Below are 21356 nucleotides of genomic sequence, written 5' to 3' on the forward strand. Positions count from 1 at the left end.
AACGCTGGCTACTTTGAAGAATCTAAAGTATGAAACTTTTTTTTTTTTTGTTCACCACACATGTTCCATATGTTATTTCATAGTTTTGATGTCTTCAGTATTGCCCTACAATGGAGAAAATATCCAAAGAACAGAAAAACCTATGAATGAGTAGGTGTGCCCAAACTTTTGACTGGTTTTGTACGTGGTAGTTATTTGTACTGGATTAAACATTACGTTTATACTGCGATTAGTACTCAACATTTATGCTGTACTGTGCTTTTCTGAAAAAGGGTGATGACAGAAATAAAGCCAAAAAAACATACTAGATTCGAATAAATCAACCGTTCAAGCTGACATTGTACAATAATTAAAAGATCACATGTTCACTCCTCAATCAAAACGAACAAAAACCATAATTTGACGTCAAGTTTAATAATAATAATAATAATAAATGAGCAAATGACTCCCTTAGGAACCGCACAAGAAAAATTTTCTTTACTGCTTAAATTCCTTTTAAAAAAAAAGCACTGTCAATTAATCACTTTACGTTACTTGCTGACACCAAGGCACAGAAATCACAAAGTTGGCCTACAGTTACAAAAACAGTACTTCCAAAAACAACACACACACACCATTACTGAAAGCGCACACATTACTTTATTCATAATATGCACTCAACATCCATTTTATTTGAAACAGCTGTATCTCTGTTTATTCATGCAATTATCCAATCATGTGTCAGGAGCACAGTGTATAAAATCATGTAGATCATGTAAAAGCTTCATTTAATCTTTATATCAAACATCAGAATGAGGGGGGGGGAAACCTCATCTCAGTGGCTTTGGATGTGGAATTGTGGACTGGTTCGAGTATTTCAAAAGTGCTTATCTCCTTTTTTCTATATTTATTTTTTTACATTTATTTTTTTAATCACTTTACACACCACACCATTACTGAAAGCACATAACGAAATGCTTCGACATAAAAAAAAATACTATAAACAGCAGTAAGTCATAATAAATGAAACAAAGTCAATATTTGGTGTGAGACGACCCTTTGCTTTAAAAAAATATAGTAGTCTCAGGTACAATGAGTGCAGTTTGATAAGGAAATGAGCTGTAGGTTTTACTGAGCGTCTTACAGAACCAGCCACAGTTCTTCTGCACACTTTGTCACACTCGCTTCTTCATTTTGCACCAAAACCCAATAGCTTTCACTCAGTTTTCTTTTTTTAATCTGAAAAGTGCTCAATTATGTAATATGCTGCTCAGATACAAACTTTTTTTTTCCCTGTAACATTTAATTTTGTGCTGGAAAGCGAACGTTTGGAACTCTAAAATGTTTTTGTACTGACTCGATAATGTAGAAGTCATAGAACTCTATAACTCACACACACTATATATATACACAGTTAGGTCCATAAATATTTGGCAACATTTTTCTAATTTTGGTTCTGTACATTACCACAATGAATTGTGAACAACAAAATTCAGATGCAGTTGAAGTTCAGACTTTCAGCTTTAATTCAGTGGGTTGAACAAAATGATTGCATAAAAATGTGAGGAACTAAAGCATTTTTTAAAACACAATCCCTTCATTTCAGGGGCTCAAAAGTAATTGGACAAATTAAATAATTGTAAATAAAATGTTCATTTCTAATACTTGGTTGAAAACCCTTTGTTGGCAATGACTGCCTGAAGTCTTGAACTCATGGACATCACCAGACGCTGCGTTTCCTCCTTTTTAATGCTCTGCCAGGCCTTTACTGCAGCGGTTTTCAGTTGCTGTTTGTTTGTGGGCCTTTCTGCCTGAAGTTTAGTCTTTAACAAGCGAAATGCATGCTCAATTGGGTTGAGATCAGGTGACTGACTTGGCCATTCAAGAATATTCCACTTCCTTGCTTTAATAAACTCCTGGGTTGCTTTGGCTTTATGTTTTGGGTCATTGTCCATCTGTATTATGAAACGCCGACCAATCAGTTTGGCTGCATGTGAGCACACAGTATGTCTCTGAATACCTCAGAATTCATCCGGCTGCTTCTGTCCTGTGTCACATCATCAATAAACACTAGGTGACCCAGTGCCACTGGCAGCCATGCATGCCCAAGCCATCACACTGCCTCCGCCGTGTTTTACAGATGATGTGGTATGCTTTGGATCATGAGCTGTACCACGCCTTTGCCATACTTTTTTCTTTCCATCACTCTGGTAGAGGTTGATCTTGGTTTCATCTGTCCAAAGAATGTTCTTCCAGAACTGTGCTGGCTTTTTTAGATGTTTTTTTAGCAAAGTCCAATCTAGCCTTTTTATTCTTGAGGCTTGCACCGTGCAGTGAACCCTCTGTATTTACTTTCATACAGTCTTCTCTTTATGGTAGATTTGGATATTGATAGGCCTACCTCCTGGAGAGTGTTGTTCACTTGGTTGGCTGTTGTGAAGGGGTTTCTCTTCACCATGGAAATTATTCTGTGATCATCCACCACTGTTGTCTTCTGTGATCGTCCAGGTCTTTTTGCATTGATGAGTTCACCAGTGCTTTCTTTCTCAGGATGTACCAAACTGTAGATTTTGCCACTCCTAATATTGTAGCAATTTCTCGGATGGGTTTTTTCTGTTTTCGCAGCTTAAGGATGGCTTGTTTCACCTGCATGGAGAGCTCCTTTGACTGCATGTTTTCTTCACAGCAAAATCTTCCAAATGCGAGCACCACACCTTAAATCAACTCCAGGCCTTTTATCTGCTTAATTGAGAATGACATAACGAAGGAATTGCCCACACCTGCCCATGAAATAGCCTTTGAGTCAATTGTCCAATTACTATTGGTCCCTTTAAAAACAGGGTGGCACATGTTAAGGAGCTGAAACCCTTCATCCAATTTTAATGTGGATACCCTCAAATGAAAGCTGAAAGTCTGGACTTTATGTCCATGTCCATTATATAACTATAACTTGAATATGTTTCAGTAAATGGGTAAAAAAACAAAATTTGTGTCAGTGTCCAAATATATATGGACCTAACTGTATATGAGGAGAGAGGTCTGAAGAGAATAGCCAGACTGATTCAAGATGACAAAGGCTATGGCAACTCAAAACACCAGTTTTTACAACCGTGGTGAGCAGAAAAGCATCTCAACTGACAGGAGTGAAACCTAATGTGGCCTTCTGCTCTTGTAGTCCATGCGCCTCAAGGTCAGATGTGTTGTGTGTTCCGAGATGCTTTTCTGTTCACCACTGTTATTAAATAGTGTTTATTTGAAATACCATAACCTACCTGTCAACTTCAACCAGTCTGGCTAATCTCCTCTGATCTCTTCTCAACAAGGCATTCTCGCCTGCACGACTGCCACTCAATGGATGCTTTTTTTTTTTAATTCTCCACACCACACTTTGTGTAAACTTTGGACACTGCTGTTTGGGAAAATCCAAAGATGATCAGCAGTTTCTGAAACACTCAAATCAGCCCATCTGGCACCAACAACCATGTCATCAAGACCACATTTCCCCCAGCTCTTGACCTGAATCGACATGATTGGCTGATTGGATAAATGCGTGAATGAGCAGGTGTACAGGTGTTCCTATTCAAGTGGCCAGGAGTGTATGCACTCTATTTGAGCCTCACCTCATTGACTTTTTTCTGGCCAGGTGAAGGCACTGGGCTGTGATCCGTGCTGTCAGCTTCACTGTCGCTGTTGCTGGCTTCACTGTTGGCGCTGGCACCACTAGCACCGCTGGCATGCCGGAGCTTCTTCTTCTCGTCCCGGCTTTGGTTTTGGTGCTTGTAGTGCAGTACGGCCTCGAAGTTCATTACAGCCCAGGCGTGCCAAGCCTGTGTGCATTTGCAATCAATTTGTTTGCTTTCACTAACTCGTCTTACTACTTTAGACAACATTCACAGGATCTTCAAAAAACACGACACAGAGAAATCTGAACTGTAACAGTACGATTATGGTGGGTACTTGATGACTTTTTAGATCATACTACATAATGTTTAATAAAATCTAAAGCCAAGAAAAAGATGTTTTGGAGGCGTTGACACCGATATCCATAAATGGGTTGTTTTACAATCAGGGTACGCAAGCTAAAAATCACATTTAACACTTATCTTCAATATCAAAAGGCTTGACAAAATAAACTTGGTTGTTTATTGTAGCCCTGTGATAGCTCTATTTACCATGCAAAAAAAAATTTGGTGATAACGTTATTTTTGGTGAATGCATGGCAGTGTATGTCATATTTAGCAAAATTACTCGTGTCATTTACAAAAAGTGCTTTTTTGACCACAGGTAGCTCCAAAAGGGATGCACTTAAATCATTCTTTATACCATAAAACACATATTTGGTTCCATATCATTGGAAACATAGTTAAGTTTTAATGTTGAATGCCAGTAAGTTTTCAGACTATTTTGATCAAATTAGTATGTAATTGTGTCAAAAAAAAGTCCTCTCCGAGACAGCTAATTTTTCAATATAAAATAACGTATCTAAAATGATTATTTTCATCCTAAAATGTGGTCAAGATATTGGGACATAAATATTAGAGACAACTAACACAAAGCTTACAGCCTTATATTTAAAAGCACTATGGAAGTAGTGGATTCTGAATTGTCAAAAAAAAAAAAAAAATTCCTCTCCGAGAATCACTTCATTTGTTTCTCCCAGCCCTGCTTAAAGCTACACTTACGCTACGTTCACACTGCAAGGCTTAATGCTCAATTCCGATTTTTTTGTGAGGTCGTTCACATTAACAAATATATGCGACTTGTATGTGATCCTCAGTATGAACGAAAAGCGACCTAAAAGTGTTCCGCATGCGCATTGCAGGATACGACGACATCACACGCAGTGAGCATGGCCAGTGTTTACGGAAGTAAAACCGCCCGGTTGCGGTATGACTCATCCAATCTAGCTTGAATAGCTGTATCCCCCCAAATGGAAATCAGCTCCCTAACCTCTGCGTCCTTCCATTGAGAAGATTCAGAACCTTCACAGCCCGAAGCGTCCCTCGCATTGATGTCATGCGCAGGGGCGCAGATACGTTTTTTGAACTGGGGGGGACAAAAAACTGGGGGGGACAAAGCTGCCAGCAAACCAACCCCAACCCCGATATGCCTGTCAAACTTGTTGTGGGTTACCATAGCAACCAAGCTCGAGCTCGCAACCTGTGCAGTCTGCGCAGCTCAACCAACCGAATATCAGTCTTTGTTTTGTTTTATGTGAATTGTTGCAACTATGTATACACTGCCGTGCACCTCAATAAACCGAATGGTAATTAGTCTTTTGATTTTTCCGTGAGGTTTGCCTTATGCAAAGAAAGACAGCATAGATGTTTTTTTCTCCCTATAAGTGGGGGGGACCGAGCGAGGTGAATTTAAATCTGGGTGGGACGAGTCCCACCCTCTATCTGCGCCCGTGATTATGCGCCATGTTGTTGTAACTTTTTTTGAGAGACCCGCCGCCTACTTCAGCGCAGAATAGTGACGTTTGTGGCTTGTTGATGACGTGTAAGTCGGATGAATGCGACCTGGCGGTTCAGACTGAAATCGCATATGAAAAGAGCGGATAGGAATCGGAATTAGGACCACATATCCAAACGGCCTGGGTCGGATTTGAAAAAATCGGATCTGTGTCGTTCATATTGTCAATAAAAGATCGGATACAGGTCACATATGGGCGAAAAGATCGGATTTGAGTCACTTCAGCCTGCTGTGTGAACGTAGCCTTAATCTTCTTTATCTTATAGTCGATTACACAAAACTACCAGACACATGTGTCAAAAAATTACCTGAAGTCTGTTCTTTAACTTGTCCTTCACTTAAAAACTGGTACAAGAACCAGTTCGAATCAATTTGAATTTTGGACCCCTGTGACACAAACTTTGTACCCTGATTGTAAAACAACCCTAATAACAGGAACCGAGTCAGTAATAGCAGTCATAGAGGAGCTTGCTCTGATTCATTCTCTTACTTACACAGAACAATCTGTTTCAAAAAAAAAAAAAAACAGTGACTAAACACAAACGATGGTTCATTTCATGTGGGATATGAAAAGATTCACTACAAGTTGAGGAAATACTCAGCCAAACACTGATGGCGGTCTGGGACATGGTTTCAAAACTGGTCATACTGTGGAAAATCTGACTTTAGCCCATGCTGTCCTGTGAAGTATGAAAGCTCACCTTATACCAGTTGCGGTCATGCTCTGTGGAGTGACTGTAGTACTGAAGCACTTTCGGTATGGTGCTTTCGTTGATGCCCTGAAGACTTAGCTGCCATTCACCTAACTTTAAGAAACACCTGCACAGAGGAAGAGAAAAGCAATGAGTCAGAGAGCGGGGGAAAAAGTTGACCAAGAAGCCTCTTGCGAGCTTCCAACATCTGCATCACTTGTGAACGATCACAAAATAAGGGAATTTATTTAGCCAGCTGTGAACTGAAGTCCTTCAGGATGCTCAGGCTTTTATTTGATTCTATCTTGGGTCTCTTGTATGTCTTACTTGTTAGAATAGTTCTGCTATACTCTCAAATCCCTACTGGCACCCAGCAGAACGTCATCCCACCTCCGTATACTGTTCGGTTCCAATTCAAAGGTCTAAAGTGCAGATTCTCAGGAAACGTAGTCTTATTTCTTTGCCTTGTTATTCAAAAGCTCACAGTTTGATTTGACAAAAAAAAAAAAAAAATTTCCAACAAGCTAATTAACCAAAATGAGCTATGTGGGAAAGACTAAGAATGATGCACTGGCAGACAGAAGGAAACAGTGTAAAATGGGGTTTAGTAAGTTTGATTTGCCATCCTGGGATGTCATTACTGAAGTGACGGAGTGGAATTTACTGAACACTCCGGAGCAGCTTTTTTTTTTACTCACACGTGCAATGATTACTGTCTTCAGGCCAAACTCGATTCCATTTGTCCTTCCTTTGACATAAATCCTGTATGCGCATAGAGAGGCTCAAAGAACTCAGGAGACAGACCAACTGTTTATGTGAATGTGGGCCAGAGGTATGACCTGCCGGCTGTACTTGCAAGCAGCTCTCGCTACAAAAGGCAGAGCCAGCTAGAAGTCCACAGCCACTAACACTGCTTTACTGTCTACTGCGCCAAACCGCAGTTATGCAATTCCGTTTAGTCATATACAGATCATCATGCAAAGCTACCGCATTTTAAGCCTGAGTCAGAGAGGCTGTGAACGAGAGCCAAAAACTTTCAGCAGTACCAAATCCCTTCAGGGTAAGGCAATAGTGCAATGAGCAATTTCTACTGCCAATTTCTTTGTTGGGTCAAACACTGTTCAGGTGCAACTAAACATGTTTTTATTAAGGGTGTATTCAGACCAGGATAGTTCGATAGTTCACTTGCTTTGGTCCGAACCAAATGCTTTTTTTTATTTTTTCATTTTGGTGCGGTTCGCTTTCACACTGTACATTTTAGTAAGCGGACCAAAATCTGTCAACAAAGCCACGCGCCCTGAGGTCGTTCAGCTATTGGTCAGAGACGACACGCGCACAAAGCGTGAAGTTCAAAAGTAGTCATGGAGGCTTTCCGTGCTGTTATTCTTTTTAATGTCATCAAAGCTATATGTTTTTTCCAGTTTTTACTGTTTTCACAATTGTGCGATTACTATGCTGTTGTACAAGTAATTCATCAACGACGACTTCAAAGGGCAAGGCGGCTACGGAGGATAGCGCTGATGAGCGCACATCATGTTGTGACAGTTCTGGCTCTTCACGCAATAGATGAATTTCTTTTTTGCGTCACTAGTACCGCCACTTTTTGAAAGAATGTTCCTGATTTTAATGTAGGTCTGACGGAGTTTCTTCACTTTTAGGCGACATTGTTCTGGGGAGCGCGTGAACCCCTTCTCCTTCATTTTCTCACTGAATACAGCAAACACGTCGGCATTTTTGTGTGTTCTCTCCAAAAGCTCAGATATGTGGACATCTGCCCATATATCCACAAGGGTACGTGTTTCTTCCTCGGCCCGCGTTTGCCCCCTACTCATTTTTTGTACTCTGTAGTCTAGCCTACCACTGGTCTGAACGACTGAACGACTGTTGTAAAGTTCCCTTGACAACCGAAACAGTGTTTGCACTTTGCGGTGGAGTGTCAAGACTCCGTTTCCCATAATGCTCGACAAACGACGGAAGCTCCCGAGGTACAAAAAAGCAAAACTGTCGGATTAGGTCCGGTCTGCTTTCACACCTCCAAAAGGTCCGCACCAGGGTTCCTTTGGTCCGGACCGAGTCCGACCTTGCAGCTCGGTCTCGGTCCGCTTGTTTGGTCCGGACCAGAGTTCGGTGGTTTGTATTCAGACCAACCCAAAAGGTCCGGACCAAGGGAAATTTGGTTCGTTTGGTCCGGACCAAACAACATAGGTGTGAATACGCCATAAGTCCATCAAGTAGACAGCGGACAAAAGGGCTCCCCCCTTTAATACCACTTTCCCACTGGACATTGCAATACAGCTCAGAAAACTGCCCATGAGCCGACATTTTGTTGTAATTTACACCACAAGGAAAACTATCATGAATTTTGTGACCCTTCTTATCTGGTTACCAGGATGAATGACTGGAGATTTTTAAAAAAAAGCAGACGACGACAGAGTCATCTATATCTCCCACCCTGTATACCAATTATATACCAAGTTTCAAGATGATATTTGTCACATTTTTTGAGTTCTGCTGCAGGAAACCAGCCCTACCTCTTTACACTGATTTCAGCAGCCCATGTCATAAGCCCACCAGACCTTTGGTCCAGGTGAGCTAAAAATGAAAATTTCTCACATTTCTTAGTATCAAAAGGCACATATACCAACTTTCAAGACCATACCACTCATAGTTTTCAAGTTCTGCTCCGGAAACAAAACCTACCCCTAAGACTAACCTGAGAGACCAAGTCTGAAATTATTTCCATGGAAACATGAAAATTTTAAATTTCTTAGGGCCCGTTTACACGAGGACGCTGTCGGGTAAAAACGACTAAATATTTTATCGGAAGTGCCTTTCGTCTACACGGGGACGGCGTTTCCGAGGCTGAAAAACGGAAAAAATTGAAAACGCCTTCCAGAGTGGATAAGTTAAAAACAGCCCCTGTTGCATATCCGTCTAAACTACCCAATACGCGAAACTCTGCTTGGATCTGCTCACGTCGGGTAAGCGTTTACATCATACATATGTCATATACTGTACTGTATATGCCAGCCCGGGAAGTAAGAAAGTAAGTAAAAAAGTAAGAGCATGTCTGATTACATCGATCCAACGGACCTTCAAGCTGCTCTGGCAGCTTTAATAAACGTCCAGGAGTCCTTCGAACATCTATACCGAATCTGCACATATACCGTTAATGAACAGAGGCGGGTATAGTATGCGCTTACTTTTTTTACTTACTTTCTTACTTACCATAGCCAGAGTAGTCAAAGTTTTCGCGGCGCAGATGTGCAGATCAGACAAGACGGAAGACGTTGCACATGCGTGCAGACATAGCGGAGGTCTTTCACAGCACCACCTAGCCGCCTGGCATGCACATCCAATTGAATTCCACACATTTATGCGTCACCGTATAGACGCAGATTTCCTCCTTGAAAACGGTCGTGTAGACGCGGAAAAAAGTGAGAACGAAAACGGACTTTTGCGTTTTTGTTTCAGACCGTCCCCGTGTAAAGTGGGCCTTAGTATGAAAAGGCACATCTACATCACCTTGTTAACATGCACACCAAGTTTCAAATCCGTATCGTGAATAGTTTTGGATATATGCTCCGGAAATGAACACTGCTCTGAGAAACTAAGTCAAAATCTTTTTTTTTTTTTTTGTAAAATTTGAAAAATACTTTTTTTTTCAAAAATCCAAAATAGCAAAAGGCACTAGTTCACATGTTGCTTGATATGTATACAAAGTTTCATGAAGATATCTTCAGTAGTTTTAAAGATACTATGGTTCGGAAATGAAAACGTGATCGGACGGACGGAACCCGTTTCTATATCCCCCACCAAACTTCATTTGGGTGGGGGATGGATATATATATATATATATATATATATATATATATATATATATATATAATCTCATCTCATTATCTCTAGCCGCTTTATCCTGTTCTACAGGGTCGCAGGCAAGCTGGAGCCTATCCCAGCTGACTACGGGTGAAAGGCGGGGTACACCCTGGACAAGTCGCCAGGTCATCACAGGGCTGACACATAGACACAGACAACCATTCACACTCACATTCACACCTACGGTCAATTTAGAGTCACCAGTTAACCTAACCTGCATGTCTTTGGACTGTGGGGGAAACCGGAGCACCCGGAGGAAACCCACGCGGACACGGGGAGAACATGCAAACTCCACACAGAAAGGCCCTCGCTGGCCACAGGGCTCGAACCCAGGACCTTCTTGCTGTGAGGCGACAGCGCTAACCACTACACCACCGTGACGCCCCTATATATATATATATATATATATATATATATATATATATATATATATATATTTTAAAAAAAACACAATGCAGATTGTCTCATGATCCAACTCAACAGTCACAGCACACTTATAATATCCATGGCTCAGACTGCTCAATAACATACATTCACCAGCCACTTTATTCGGTATTCATCTGTTCACCTGCATGTTCATGCAATTATCGAATCAGGTGGCAGCAGCGCAATGCAGAAAATCATGTAGATGTCAAGACGTTAAACATCAGTATGAGGAAAAACTGCGACCTCAGTGGTTTTGATTGAAGCATGGTTGCTGTTGTCAGATTTTGTATTTCAGAAACTGCTGATCTTGGATTTTTCATGCACACTAGCTTATAGTGTTGATGTGGAATGGTGAACCCCCCCACCCCAATAAGCATCCACTGAGCAGCAGTTCTGTATGTAAATGCACAACACACTGAACAGCAGCCGCTCACATTCAGTTCCACTCCCATCAGCTAAGAACAGGGATCTGAGGATACAATGGGCACAGGCTGGACAGTAATGTTTTCTTCGCGGTGGTGAAATATTTCTAAAACATGCTACCCTAGGTTTTTCTGACAAAAATAACCTCTCGACATTGTTTTAAGAGATGAACTGGTCGAGGAAACAACAAATCAGGAAGAGAAGAATTTCTGATTTCGAACGTGTCCGAAATCGCTCACTCGTTCACGACTCCCTGCTCACTATACAGGGAATTACTGTATAGAGGACTATATAGTGAGCTCACTGGTAAAATGAAAAAATGCTTTTAGGACACTACTCTGCCGCGCGGTTATTTACGTCATTACTGTCGCACAATTAACACTCTTTGTGTCTGCTGCATCTTTCAGTTCTTTTAAAGGAGAACTGAAGGCAAATTTTTATAATCAAAATTCTGTTTCTCTCATTTTATTAAATATCGGAATGCATTTTTGATCGCTATTTTGTCACTGCTATAGCAAGTTATGAGTGTTTGAAATATGCTATGTAATATATCAGTCCGTATGTCAAAACAATGGCCGTAAACGAGATTCATTGAGACCTGTGCGAGACATCGTAAGACGGAAGTAAAACGTACAGCGGAAATCAAAGCGACCGACACCTGCCAACGTTGTCAAAAGACGCGCGCGCTCTCTTTTGAATGATGATGTAATCAAGCTGGAAGTTTTGTTTGTTTTGATAGCGATCAGGAAAGTTTGGAAAAAGTAGGCAGTAATCGTCATTTAAACTCGTTTTTGTGCAATATTTCGTTTGGGAAAACAGTTTTCAAAATGGCGGCACCGACACCTGGCTGACACTTCACGTTTCGAAGTCTCGCACAAGTCTCATGAAGATCGCGTGGATAAGTGACGCTTGCCGAGGACCAAAAGAACTAAATTCAGCATGGCTAAAAACTGAATAGGCCGATAAGTATAATATTTAATTGCAATTAGTTGCCAATATGAGTCACGATATAAGGTTCAGGGTTCGTACACATTTTAACCAACAAATTTCCATGACTTTTCCATGAGTTGGCCACAAGTTTCCATGACTACGCATAACCTCTAAAATGTCAATGTATGTATTAATTCTGCCTTCCGTAGAAGTCATGCATTATGTTCATTGTGACACAGTTATTTGTACAGTAAATACTGCCACACTGTGGACTAAATGTGCAACTGCAAGGTCTGCATAAGCCATGATTTCAAGCACTGGAAATTTTCAACACTGGAGCCTGGGACATAATTTGTCTTTTTACAGCGAAAGAATTATAAAGAATAAATATGCATGCAAATGTGCCATCATTCAATTGTTAGCTAGCTGTCTAGTTTTGCAGATTGGAACGGAGTGCAAGGGCAGCATAGTATGTATGAAATTCATTAAACTACACGTAAAAATTCTCGTCTCGTCTCGTCTTCTTCCGCTTATCCAGGACCGGGTCGCGGAGGCAGCAGTCTAAGCATGGAAGCCCAAACTTCCCTTTCCCCAGACACCTCGGCCAGCTCCTCGGGAAGAACACCGAGGCGTTCCCAGGCCAGCCGAGAGACATAGTCCCTCCAGCGTGTCCTGGGTCTTCCCCGGGGCCTCCTCCCGGGGGGACATGCCTGGAACACCTCCCCAGGGAGGCGTCCAGGAGGCATCCGAAAAAGATGCCCGAGCCACCTCAGCTGGTTCCTCTCGATGTGGAGGAGCAGCGGCTCTACTCTGAGCTCCTCCCGAGTGACTGTGCTTCTCACCCTATCTCTAAGGGAGCGCCCAGCCACCCTGCGAAGGAAACTCATTTCAGCCGCTTGTATCCGCGATCTTGTTCTTTCTGTCATTACCCAAAGCTCATGACCATAGGTGAGAGTCGGAACGTAGATCGACCGGTAAATTGAGAGCTTCGCCTTTTGGCTCAGCTCCTTCACCACGACGGACCGGTAAAGCGACCGCATCACTGCGGAGGCTGCACCGATCCGCCTGTCGATCTCACGCTCCATCCTTCCCTCACTCGTGAACAAGATCCCGAGATACTTAAACTCCTCCACTTGAGGCAGGACTTCTCCACCAACCTGGAGAGGGCAAGCCACCCTTTTCCGGTCGAGAACCATGGCCTCGGACTTGGAGGTGCTGATTCTCATCCCAGCCGCTTCACACTCGACTGCAAACCGCCCCAGTGCATGCTGAAGGTCCTGGTTTGAAGAAGCCAACAGGACAACATCATCCGCAAAAAGCAGAGATTAAATCCTGTGGTTCCCAAACAGGATTCCTTCCGGCCCCTGGCTGCGCCTAGAAATTCTGTCCATAAAAATTATGAACAGAACCGGTGACAAAGGGCAGCCCTGACGGAGTCCAACATGCACTGGGAACAGGTCTGACTTACTGCCGGCAATGCGAACCAGACTCCTGCTCCGTTCGTACAGGGACCGGACAGCCCTTAGCAAAGAGCCCCGAACCCCATACTCCCGAAGCACCCCCCACAGAATACCACGGGGGACACGGTCGAATGCCTTCTCCAGATCCACAAAGCACATGTGGACTGGTTGGGCAAACTCCCATGAACCCTCGAGCACCCTATGAAGGGTATAGAGCTGGTCCAGTGTTCCGCGACCAGGACGAAAACCGCATTGTTCCTCCTGGATCCGAGGTTCGACTATTGGTCGAATTCTCCTCTCCAGTACCCTGGAGTAAACTTTCCCTGGGAGGCTGAGAAGTGTGATTCCCCTATAATTGGAGCACACTCTCCGGTCCCCTTTCTTAAAAAGAGGGACCACCACCCCAGTCTGCCACTCCAGAGGCACTGTCCCCGACCGCCACGCGATGTTGCAGAGGCGTGTCAACCAAGACAGCCCCACAACATCCAGAGACTTGAGATACTCAGGGCAGATCTCATCCACCCCCGGTGCCTTGCCACCGAGGAGCTTGCAAACCACCTCAGTGACTTCGGCTTGGGTAATGGACGAGTCCACCTCTGAGTCATCAGCCTCAGTCTCCTCAGTGGAAGACATGACGGTGGGATTGAGGAGATCCTCAAAGTATTCCTTCCACCGCCCGACAATGTCCCCAGTCGAGGTCAACAGCTCCCCACCCGCACTGTAAACAGTGTTGGCAGAGTACTGCTTCCCCCTCCTGAGGCGCCGGACGGTTTGCCAGAATTTCTTCGAGGCCGACCGATAGTCCTTCTCCATGGCCTCCCCGAACTCCTCCCAATTCCGAGTTTTTGCCTCCGCAACTGCCCGAGCTGCAGCACGCCTGGCCTGCCGATACCCGTCGGCTGCCTCAGGAGTCCCGGAGGTCAACATGGCCCGATAGGACTCCTTCTTCAGCTTGACGGCATCCCTTACTTCCGGTGTCCACCACCGGGTTCGGGGATTGCCGCCACGACAGGCACCGGAGACCTTGCGGCCACAGCTCCGAACAGCTGCGTCCACGATGGAGGTAGAGAACATGGTCCACTCAGACTCAATGTCCCCCGCCTCCCTCGGAAGCTGGGAAAAGCTCTCCTGGAGGTGGGAGTTAAAGACCTCCCCAACAGAGTGCTCGGCCAGACGTTCCCAGCAGGCCCTCACCATACGTTTGGGCCTGCCAGGTCTGTCCAGCTTCCTCCTCCGCCAGCGGATCCAACTCACCACCAGGTGGTGATCAGTTGACAACTCAGCCCCTCTCTTCACCCGAGTGTCCAAGACATAGGGTCGGAGATCAGATGACACGACTACAAAGTCTATCATCGACCTCCGACCTAAGGTGTCCTGGTGCCACGTGCACTTATGGACACCCCTATGCTCGAACATGGTGTTTGTTATGGACAAACTGTGACTAGCACAGAAGTCCAATAACAAAACACCACTCGGGTTCAGATCGGGGAGGCCGTTCCTCCCAACCACGCCCCTCCAGGTGTCACTGTCATCGCCCACGTGAGCATTGAAGTCCCCCAGTAGCACAATGGAGTCCCCAGTCTGAGCACCCCTCAGTACCTCTCCCAGGGACTCCAAGAAGGCCGGATACTCTATACTGCTATTTGGCCCGTAGGCACAAACAACAGCAAGAGCCCTCTCCCCAATCCGAAGGCGCAGAGAGGCGACCCTCTCGTTCACTGGGGTAAACTCCAACACATGGCGGCTGAGCTGGGGAGCTATAAGGAAGCCCACACCAGCCCGCCGCCGCTCACCACGGGCGACTCCAGAGAAGTGGAAAGTCCAGCCCCTCTCGAGGAGCTGGGTTCCAGAGCCCAAGCTGTGCGTGGAGGTGAGCCCGACTATCTCTAGCCGGTACCTCTCAACCTCCCGCACAAGCTCAGGCTCCTTCCCCCCCAGCGAAGTGACATTCCATGTCCCAACAGCCAGCCGCTGTGTCCGGGGATCAGGTCGTCGAGGCCCCTGCCTTCGACTGCCACCCAATCCACACTGCACCAAACCCCTACTGCTACCTCTGTGGGTGGTGAACGTAAAAATTATCACTGTGAAATGACATAAGAATACGCGTAATGACAAATTGTAGGATTATACAAAACACACATTTATTTAAACCACCACTGACATAATGATTCAAACTTTCGTCGAACAACATAACATAACTTTGCTCCGAGAGGCGGCTTAACGTCAGACCCTTAAAGTAGGGAGCTAGTCCAAATGTGCAGAGATATGCACACTTGCGTTCACCGCACGCAAATCTTGTGGCTATCTGACTATCGGGAAACATGGCCTGGAACAACTGGGCTGTATCCTCACACGACTTGAAGGAGTAGTGAGCTTTGATTACCTTTAGCGCCTAGAATATCTCCGCAGTAAACGAGTCATTTCTAGTCACAGCACTTGAAAGCGTTCCTTGTCTCAAAGACGAAGTGGCAGTAATGCAGGTAGATGTCGGCGTGGATGTGGGTGTCGTCGTGCGAGGTTGAAAAAAACTGGCGATTGAGTTTGCTTGGCGGGCAGCGACTACAGCTTGGTGCTTAGCGCCTTTGGCATGGCTAGTAAGAGCTGCTTCTCCCATGTTATCTATGTCGAATATTTTACTGCACAAGACACATTTGGCTCTTCCAGGGTCCTCTACCCTCTCCAACCACGATTTGTATTTTTCGGCATGAAGCCAGACATTATTAAATGTACATTTCCCTGGCATTGTGTACTTTGTCTCTTGGCATAGTACAAGCCACGCGATCTGATCTAAAGACTGAGGGAAGTTTACATTGCATCTAGGCAACGCACGTCACACGTGATATGATCAGTGGCCGGAGAGGGGGAAAAAGCGGATCAGTAATGATCTCCGCACTGCCCGGTTAATCAAATCAACACGCACGATTTTCTTATTATAAGTTGTTTACAATATACAATAACCAATTTTAAATCACATTGTCTGTTCACAAAGGAAGGCGGATAAATTCCATAACTTTTCCAGGGTGCTCGTGTTTGCAGGAGTATTCCAGTCCTGGAAAATGACATAAATCACATTCCATAACTTTTCCAGGTTTTCCATGACCGTACGAACCCTGAAGGTTACTAAAACCGAAAACGTAATTGAATAGCACGTTAATTAAGAAATAAAGCAAGTTTAAAAATGACTTCAGTTCTCCTTTGAATCAAGGCTGGATACTTTCTTCTTTGCCGCTGCCTTTTATCAAATCAAATTTGAGGTTTTTGATTTCTTTCAGCGTGACCGCAGTGCATGATGGGAGATATTGCTTGGTCAGTGACCATCGGTTGTACACTGCATTTCATGATGCATTGTGGGATATTTTGACTACATTCAGATTGCACTCTGAAACGACCCATATCCGATTTGTTATTGACAATCTGAACGAGACAGATCCGATTTTTTCACATGCGACCCAGGCCGCTTGGATATGTGGTCCTAATCCCGATGCATATCCGTTATTTTCACATGCGACTGCAGTCTGACCGGACAGGTTGCATTCATGCGACCTACACGTCATCAACAAGAGACAAACGTCACTATTCTGCGTTGGCTAATCCCGCCTCTTTGGTGGAAAACAACAACATTTGTACAGTTTTCAGAATTTAAATAGACTTTTATAGAATTGATCAAGCTAATGGTGGATTTGGTAGGGACCTGGACGTTAAATCATCCTGTATTACAAGATTATAAGATTGTTCTGGAAATTTCCAGTAATTTGACACCTTCGGTCTCATTAGTCTGCTGCCCACATTAATCAGATTATTGTGCGAGTTCCGCCGCCGCCACAAAAACCACATCGCCAGGTCTCGCCTCATCTCCATGCTTTACTTGCAAACTTGAAGAGTGCGCTTTTTTTTGGTTTACGTATTACGTGGATGTGCTTATTACGTGTCAATCTGCGCATGCGGGACACTTTTGGGTCGTTTTCCGTTCATATTGGAGATCGCATACAAGTCTTATATAATTGGTAATGTGAACGGCCTAACAAAAAAAATCGGATTTCACAACAAATCGGATATGGGTCGTTTCAGGTTGCAGTCTGAACGTAGTGTTAGAGTGCACTATATAGGGTGTAATAATTCTCACTTTACACTGACAGCACTACAAAATGGCGAACTCACTATATAGTCCACTATATAGTGAGTAGGGAGTGATTTTGGACACAGGGTTCATTTTAATACTTGAACAAAGTTTATTGTCTGATGAAGAAGAGGCTGAATGGTCCAAGATTCACCTTCAGGTCAGGAACTGTCTGAAATGAACATGAGTATAAAAATGTAAATGTATTTAAAAAAACAAACAAACAAAAAAAACCCCCACATGCCTGCAGACTTTACATGGTTTCCACAGAAACCCAAAACAAACTACTAAACCATCAAGGGAGGAAATTGCTATTCTTATGCTCCTCTCCAACAGGAGAGGATGGTTTAAGCAGGGCCTGCGTGCCTCCAAACAGCCGTCTACTGCAAATGGCGACGAGAGACGGCAAAGAATTCCAGAGAAGCCAGTGTGGCGGGAACCAGGTGTGCGTCATTCCTGCACAACCCATCATTGCTGAAGGATTTTGGGGTGAAAGTATGCCAGAGAATCTGAATGGGGAAAAGTGCAGAACCTTATCAGACAGATGTTTCGCCCCAGTCAAATTCCATAAAGGCTCCAAGCTACAGTTATGACATGACCGAGGATTCCTTGCCACAGTTCCAGAGCCTCCCTCCATATCCTTAATCATACTGTATGAGGGAATATGGTTGGTGCGAACATGGTAAAGGGTGCCACCAGCTGAAAAGCCAAACACTTTCATTCAGTACAGGAATGAAAACAGCACAGTCTGTATGTGCTTTCTCTGATAAAGACTGCAACTTAATTACATACACTGTTGACTCAGTGAATCTGATTGGTCAGAAGGTGATTATAAGTGCAGCTCTGACAAAAGTGTTGGCTCTAATTTAAATCACAGGTTTATATTAATGAGCTTGTTCTGTATGTGGGTGGCACGGTGGTGTAGTGGTTAGCACGGTCGCCTCACAGCAAGAAGGTCCGGGTTCGAGCCCAGCGGCCGGCGAGGGCCTTTCTGTGTGGAGTTTGCATGTTCTCCCCGTGTCTGCGTGGGTTTCCTCCGGGTGCTCCGGTTTCCCCCGCAGTCCAAAGACACGCAGTTAGGTTGATGTGGGGCGGCCTTGGGTTGAGGTGCCCTTGACCAAGGTACCTGACCCCTGGCTGCTCTCCGGGCGCTGTAGTGTGGCTGCCCACTGCTCTGGGTGTGCGCGCATGTGTTCACTGCTTCAGATGGGTTAAATGCAGAGGATGAATTTCACTGTGCTTGAAGTGAGCATGTGACAAAGGTTTCTTCTTCTTTCTTCTTCTTCTGGGTTTTACAGCAGCTGGCATCCATAGTGTTGCATTACTGCCATCGACAGGTTTACCTTTGACTGTGCACTGTATGTGGGCGTTACATCATTCTGTCGTTAAAGGGACAGCTGATCACACTGAGGTGCTTCCGCCGATATTTATTAGTTTGGTCCTGCGTTTCCTTTCCTTCACAACATAACGTCTTCTTCTCGCTTTCCGTTACTGTCGGTCTTTCACGTTTCATTCGCACACTCGCGTCCTCCATTTTTCTCTCCTGTTTCAAATTTGTATCTCACAATGCCTTGCGTGAATGGGGAAAGCCCACCACGTCATGCATGATGTAGTACCTTGAATTGGGTCATGGTGAAGCAGGAAAAAAATAGCGGAGAATTTAGGGCCATGTGGCCCTAAATTCATTAAATGTTCTATTAAAAAAAAACTAATAAAATTGGAAGTCTGGGATTCGAATTCAGTAGCTTTCAGTCCACTCAACAAAAATAATTGGGTGTCGGGGAAAATTCTTTTTATGACCTACACTTGAAAAATCTGAAAGGCAGTCTATGTTTAATTTAACATTTATTAAAGTAACCTCTGACTGGTTATAGCTACTACAATGTAAAGGATAACATGAACTAATTGATAAAAGCACGACGCGGTGTTCTTTAATAAATAAACAATTGCAATATTTGGCAAATCACTTTGGTACAAGAGCAAAAACACATTTGCGATGTTCTGTGAATGGAAAATAATCAACCTCAGGGTGGGAATCCTAACTCCACTTTGCATCAGGCTGCATCACACCACCCTGTTATGGATTATTTTCTGACAACAGCACACCTCGTCATGTTTTAGTTCTTGCTTAAAGATGTCCATCGTCCATCGTCCATCTATTTATGGAGTCCATACTCAGGAATCATCGTAGGCTTTTTTTTTTGGACACGGAAAAATTCGTTGTGCAATCAGCATCCCTTTTTAGTCGGGATAAATGTATGGGCGAAACCTTTCAGCTTGCTCTTTAACTAAAAAAATATATGTGGTCACTTGCATTTGAATGACTTTCCATATATCAAGACGACACTCCGTCTCCTCTGTAGACCACAATGCCCATTTCTGTGTCATTGTGAAACTTAAAACAGGAAGTAACAAAGCCAATTCAACCAATCATGATAATTGATGCCAGGCCCCAGAACGGATCGCTTTCTCTCATGGTGTCATCCACACCCAAGCTCACTTGAAACGAACTACAGATTACAGTGGACTAGAAATCAGTTAAGTGCACTCAGGCTCACAAAAGAAAAGCACAATTATTTATGAAAGCATGCTTAGTTTTAGGTAGTAAAGCACTTAACACTCATTTGCAGTGTCTGAATTCATTCCCTATTCATCATATAGTGCACTATTTGAGGTACAGCCGTTTCGTAGTGTTGTTTGAATTCTCATTTAACCAGTTATATTAGGAGAGACTTGGGACAGTTTGTATTCCCATAAATTAATTTCAACCAATCAGATTTTAGATGACATCAGAAGTTCGACGTTGCCTCTTTGAGTAACCTACTTCCTCTGGAGCCATGTAAGGTTTGTGCAGTTCAATATTTTTATCAACCTAAACTTGTATTTTCTACTTCAGTCCATCTCCATTCTATAGTGTAATGTACGCTGGTGAATTCGGGATTTGTTAGGAATTAAAGGTCATAGGCAATGGTCCGAGGTGAAACGTAGAATATCAACTTTATTGTCTAGAACAACGACCCAAAAAGCGAATTCAATTTTCCTAGTGTTTAATTTGCACCCTAAAATTGAATAAAATGGTTAAAATATACTGTTTTGCCCAATTTCCGAAGGTTTGTTTACATCTCACTTATGCGCACTTTCACCGCCGGGGGACCGTCGTCGTGACGTCATTTAAGCCAAACAGACTGGGAGCAGTTCTGTGTTTACCTGCGAACCAAGCACACGTGTACGGACTTTGGTCGTGAGAGGTTGTGTAAAATGTCTGAAAGCGATAGCGATTTTGAAGTAGGAACTCTCCAAATTAAATATCGAGAGGTGAAACCATATATGTATGAACCTATGGCTGTTGCGAAGCAATCTGTGAACGTGGCTCACTGGTTTGACCGTGCGGCCTCGGAATCGGACAGCGACTCGGCCGACTCTGATCGCGGTGACCCCGGACCTCGACAAGACTCGCGCCCAAACGATTTATCCTGGTAGTTATGATAAATTCCTACTTTTGTCGTAATACTAAATAAGAGCCCTTTTGAAGAATAATTAAACTGTCCTCCCTAGTGGATATAGGTAACGATTACTTGACAGTGCGCCGGTAGGCCACATTAGCCTGCCATCCGCGGCATTATACTATTTATAGCCTACTCTAAGCGAGAAACATCCCTTTGTCTCATTTCCACAATGATTGTACAGGATCCTTCAGGATTCTTGACTTGTCAATTGCAAGCAAAAGTAAAAATGTTTACCTCCAATCTTCTCCTTTTTGCTTGAGCGTTGCTGGTCCGTTTCTTCTTTGACTGCTTGATTTTGTTTCACGCACACAATCCACTCTCTCCGCCTCGTCTCCTCTTCCGTAAAAAAACAACCCTCTGGCTTCATGCACACAATCTACTCTCTCCGCCTCGTCTCCTCTTTCGGAAAAAGCCAACCCTCTCGCTCCGCCTCTTCTCCTCTTTCAGAAAAAGCCAACCCTCTCGCTCC

General features: G+C 43.9%; 1 protein-coding gene across 1 annotated transcript in view; it reads right to left on the reverse strand.

The window, feature by feature from the left end:
* The window catches only part of mtor (mechanistic target of rapamycin kinase), a 267396-nt gene that overhangs the window by 25512 nt on the left and 220528 nt on the right, over positions 1-21356 (reverse strand). Inside the window, exons 39-40 of the mRNA XM_060931539.1 lie at positions 6156-6273; positions 3600-3806 (exon numbers count right to left, since the gene is read on the reverse strand). Coding sequence (XP_060787522.1) covers positions 3600-3806; positions 6156-6273 — 325 coding nt within the window. The remainder of the gene's footprint in view (positions 1-3599; positions 3807-6155; positions 6274-21356) is intronic.

This window comes from Neoarius graeffei, chromosome 10, assembly GCF_027579695.1.
Source record: "Neoarius graeffei isolate fNeoGra1 chromosome 10, fNeoGra1.pri, whole genome shotgun sequence".
In the NCBI taxonomy this organism is placed as follows: Eukaryota; Metazoa; Chordata; class Actinopteri; order Siluriformes; family Ariidae; genus Neoarius; species Neoarius graeffei.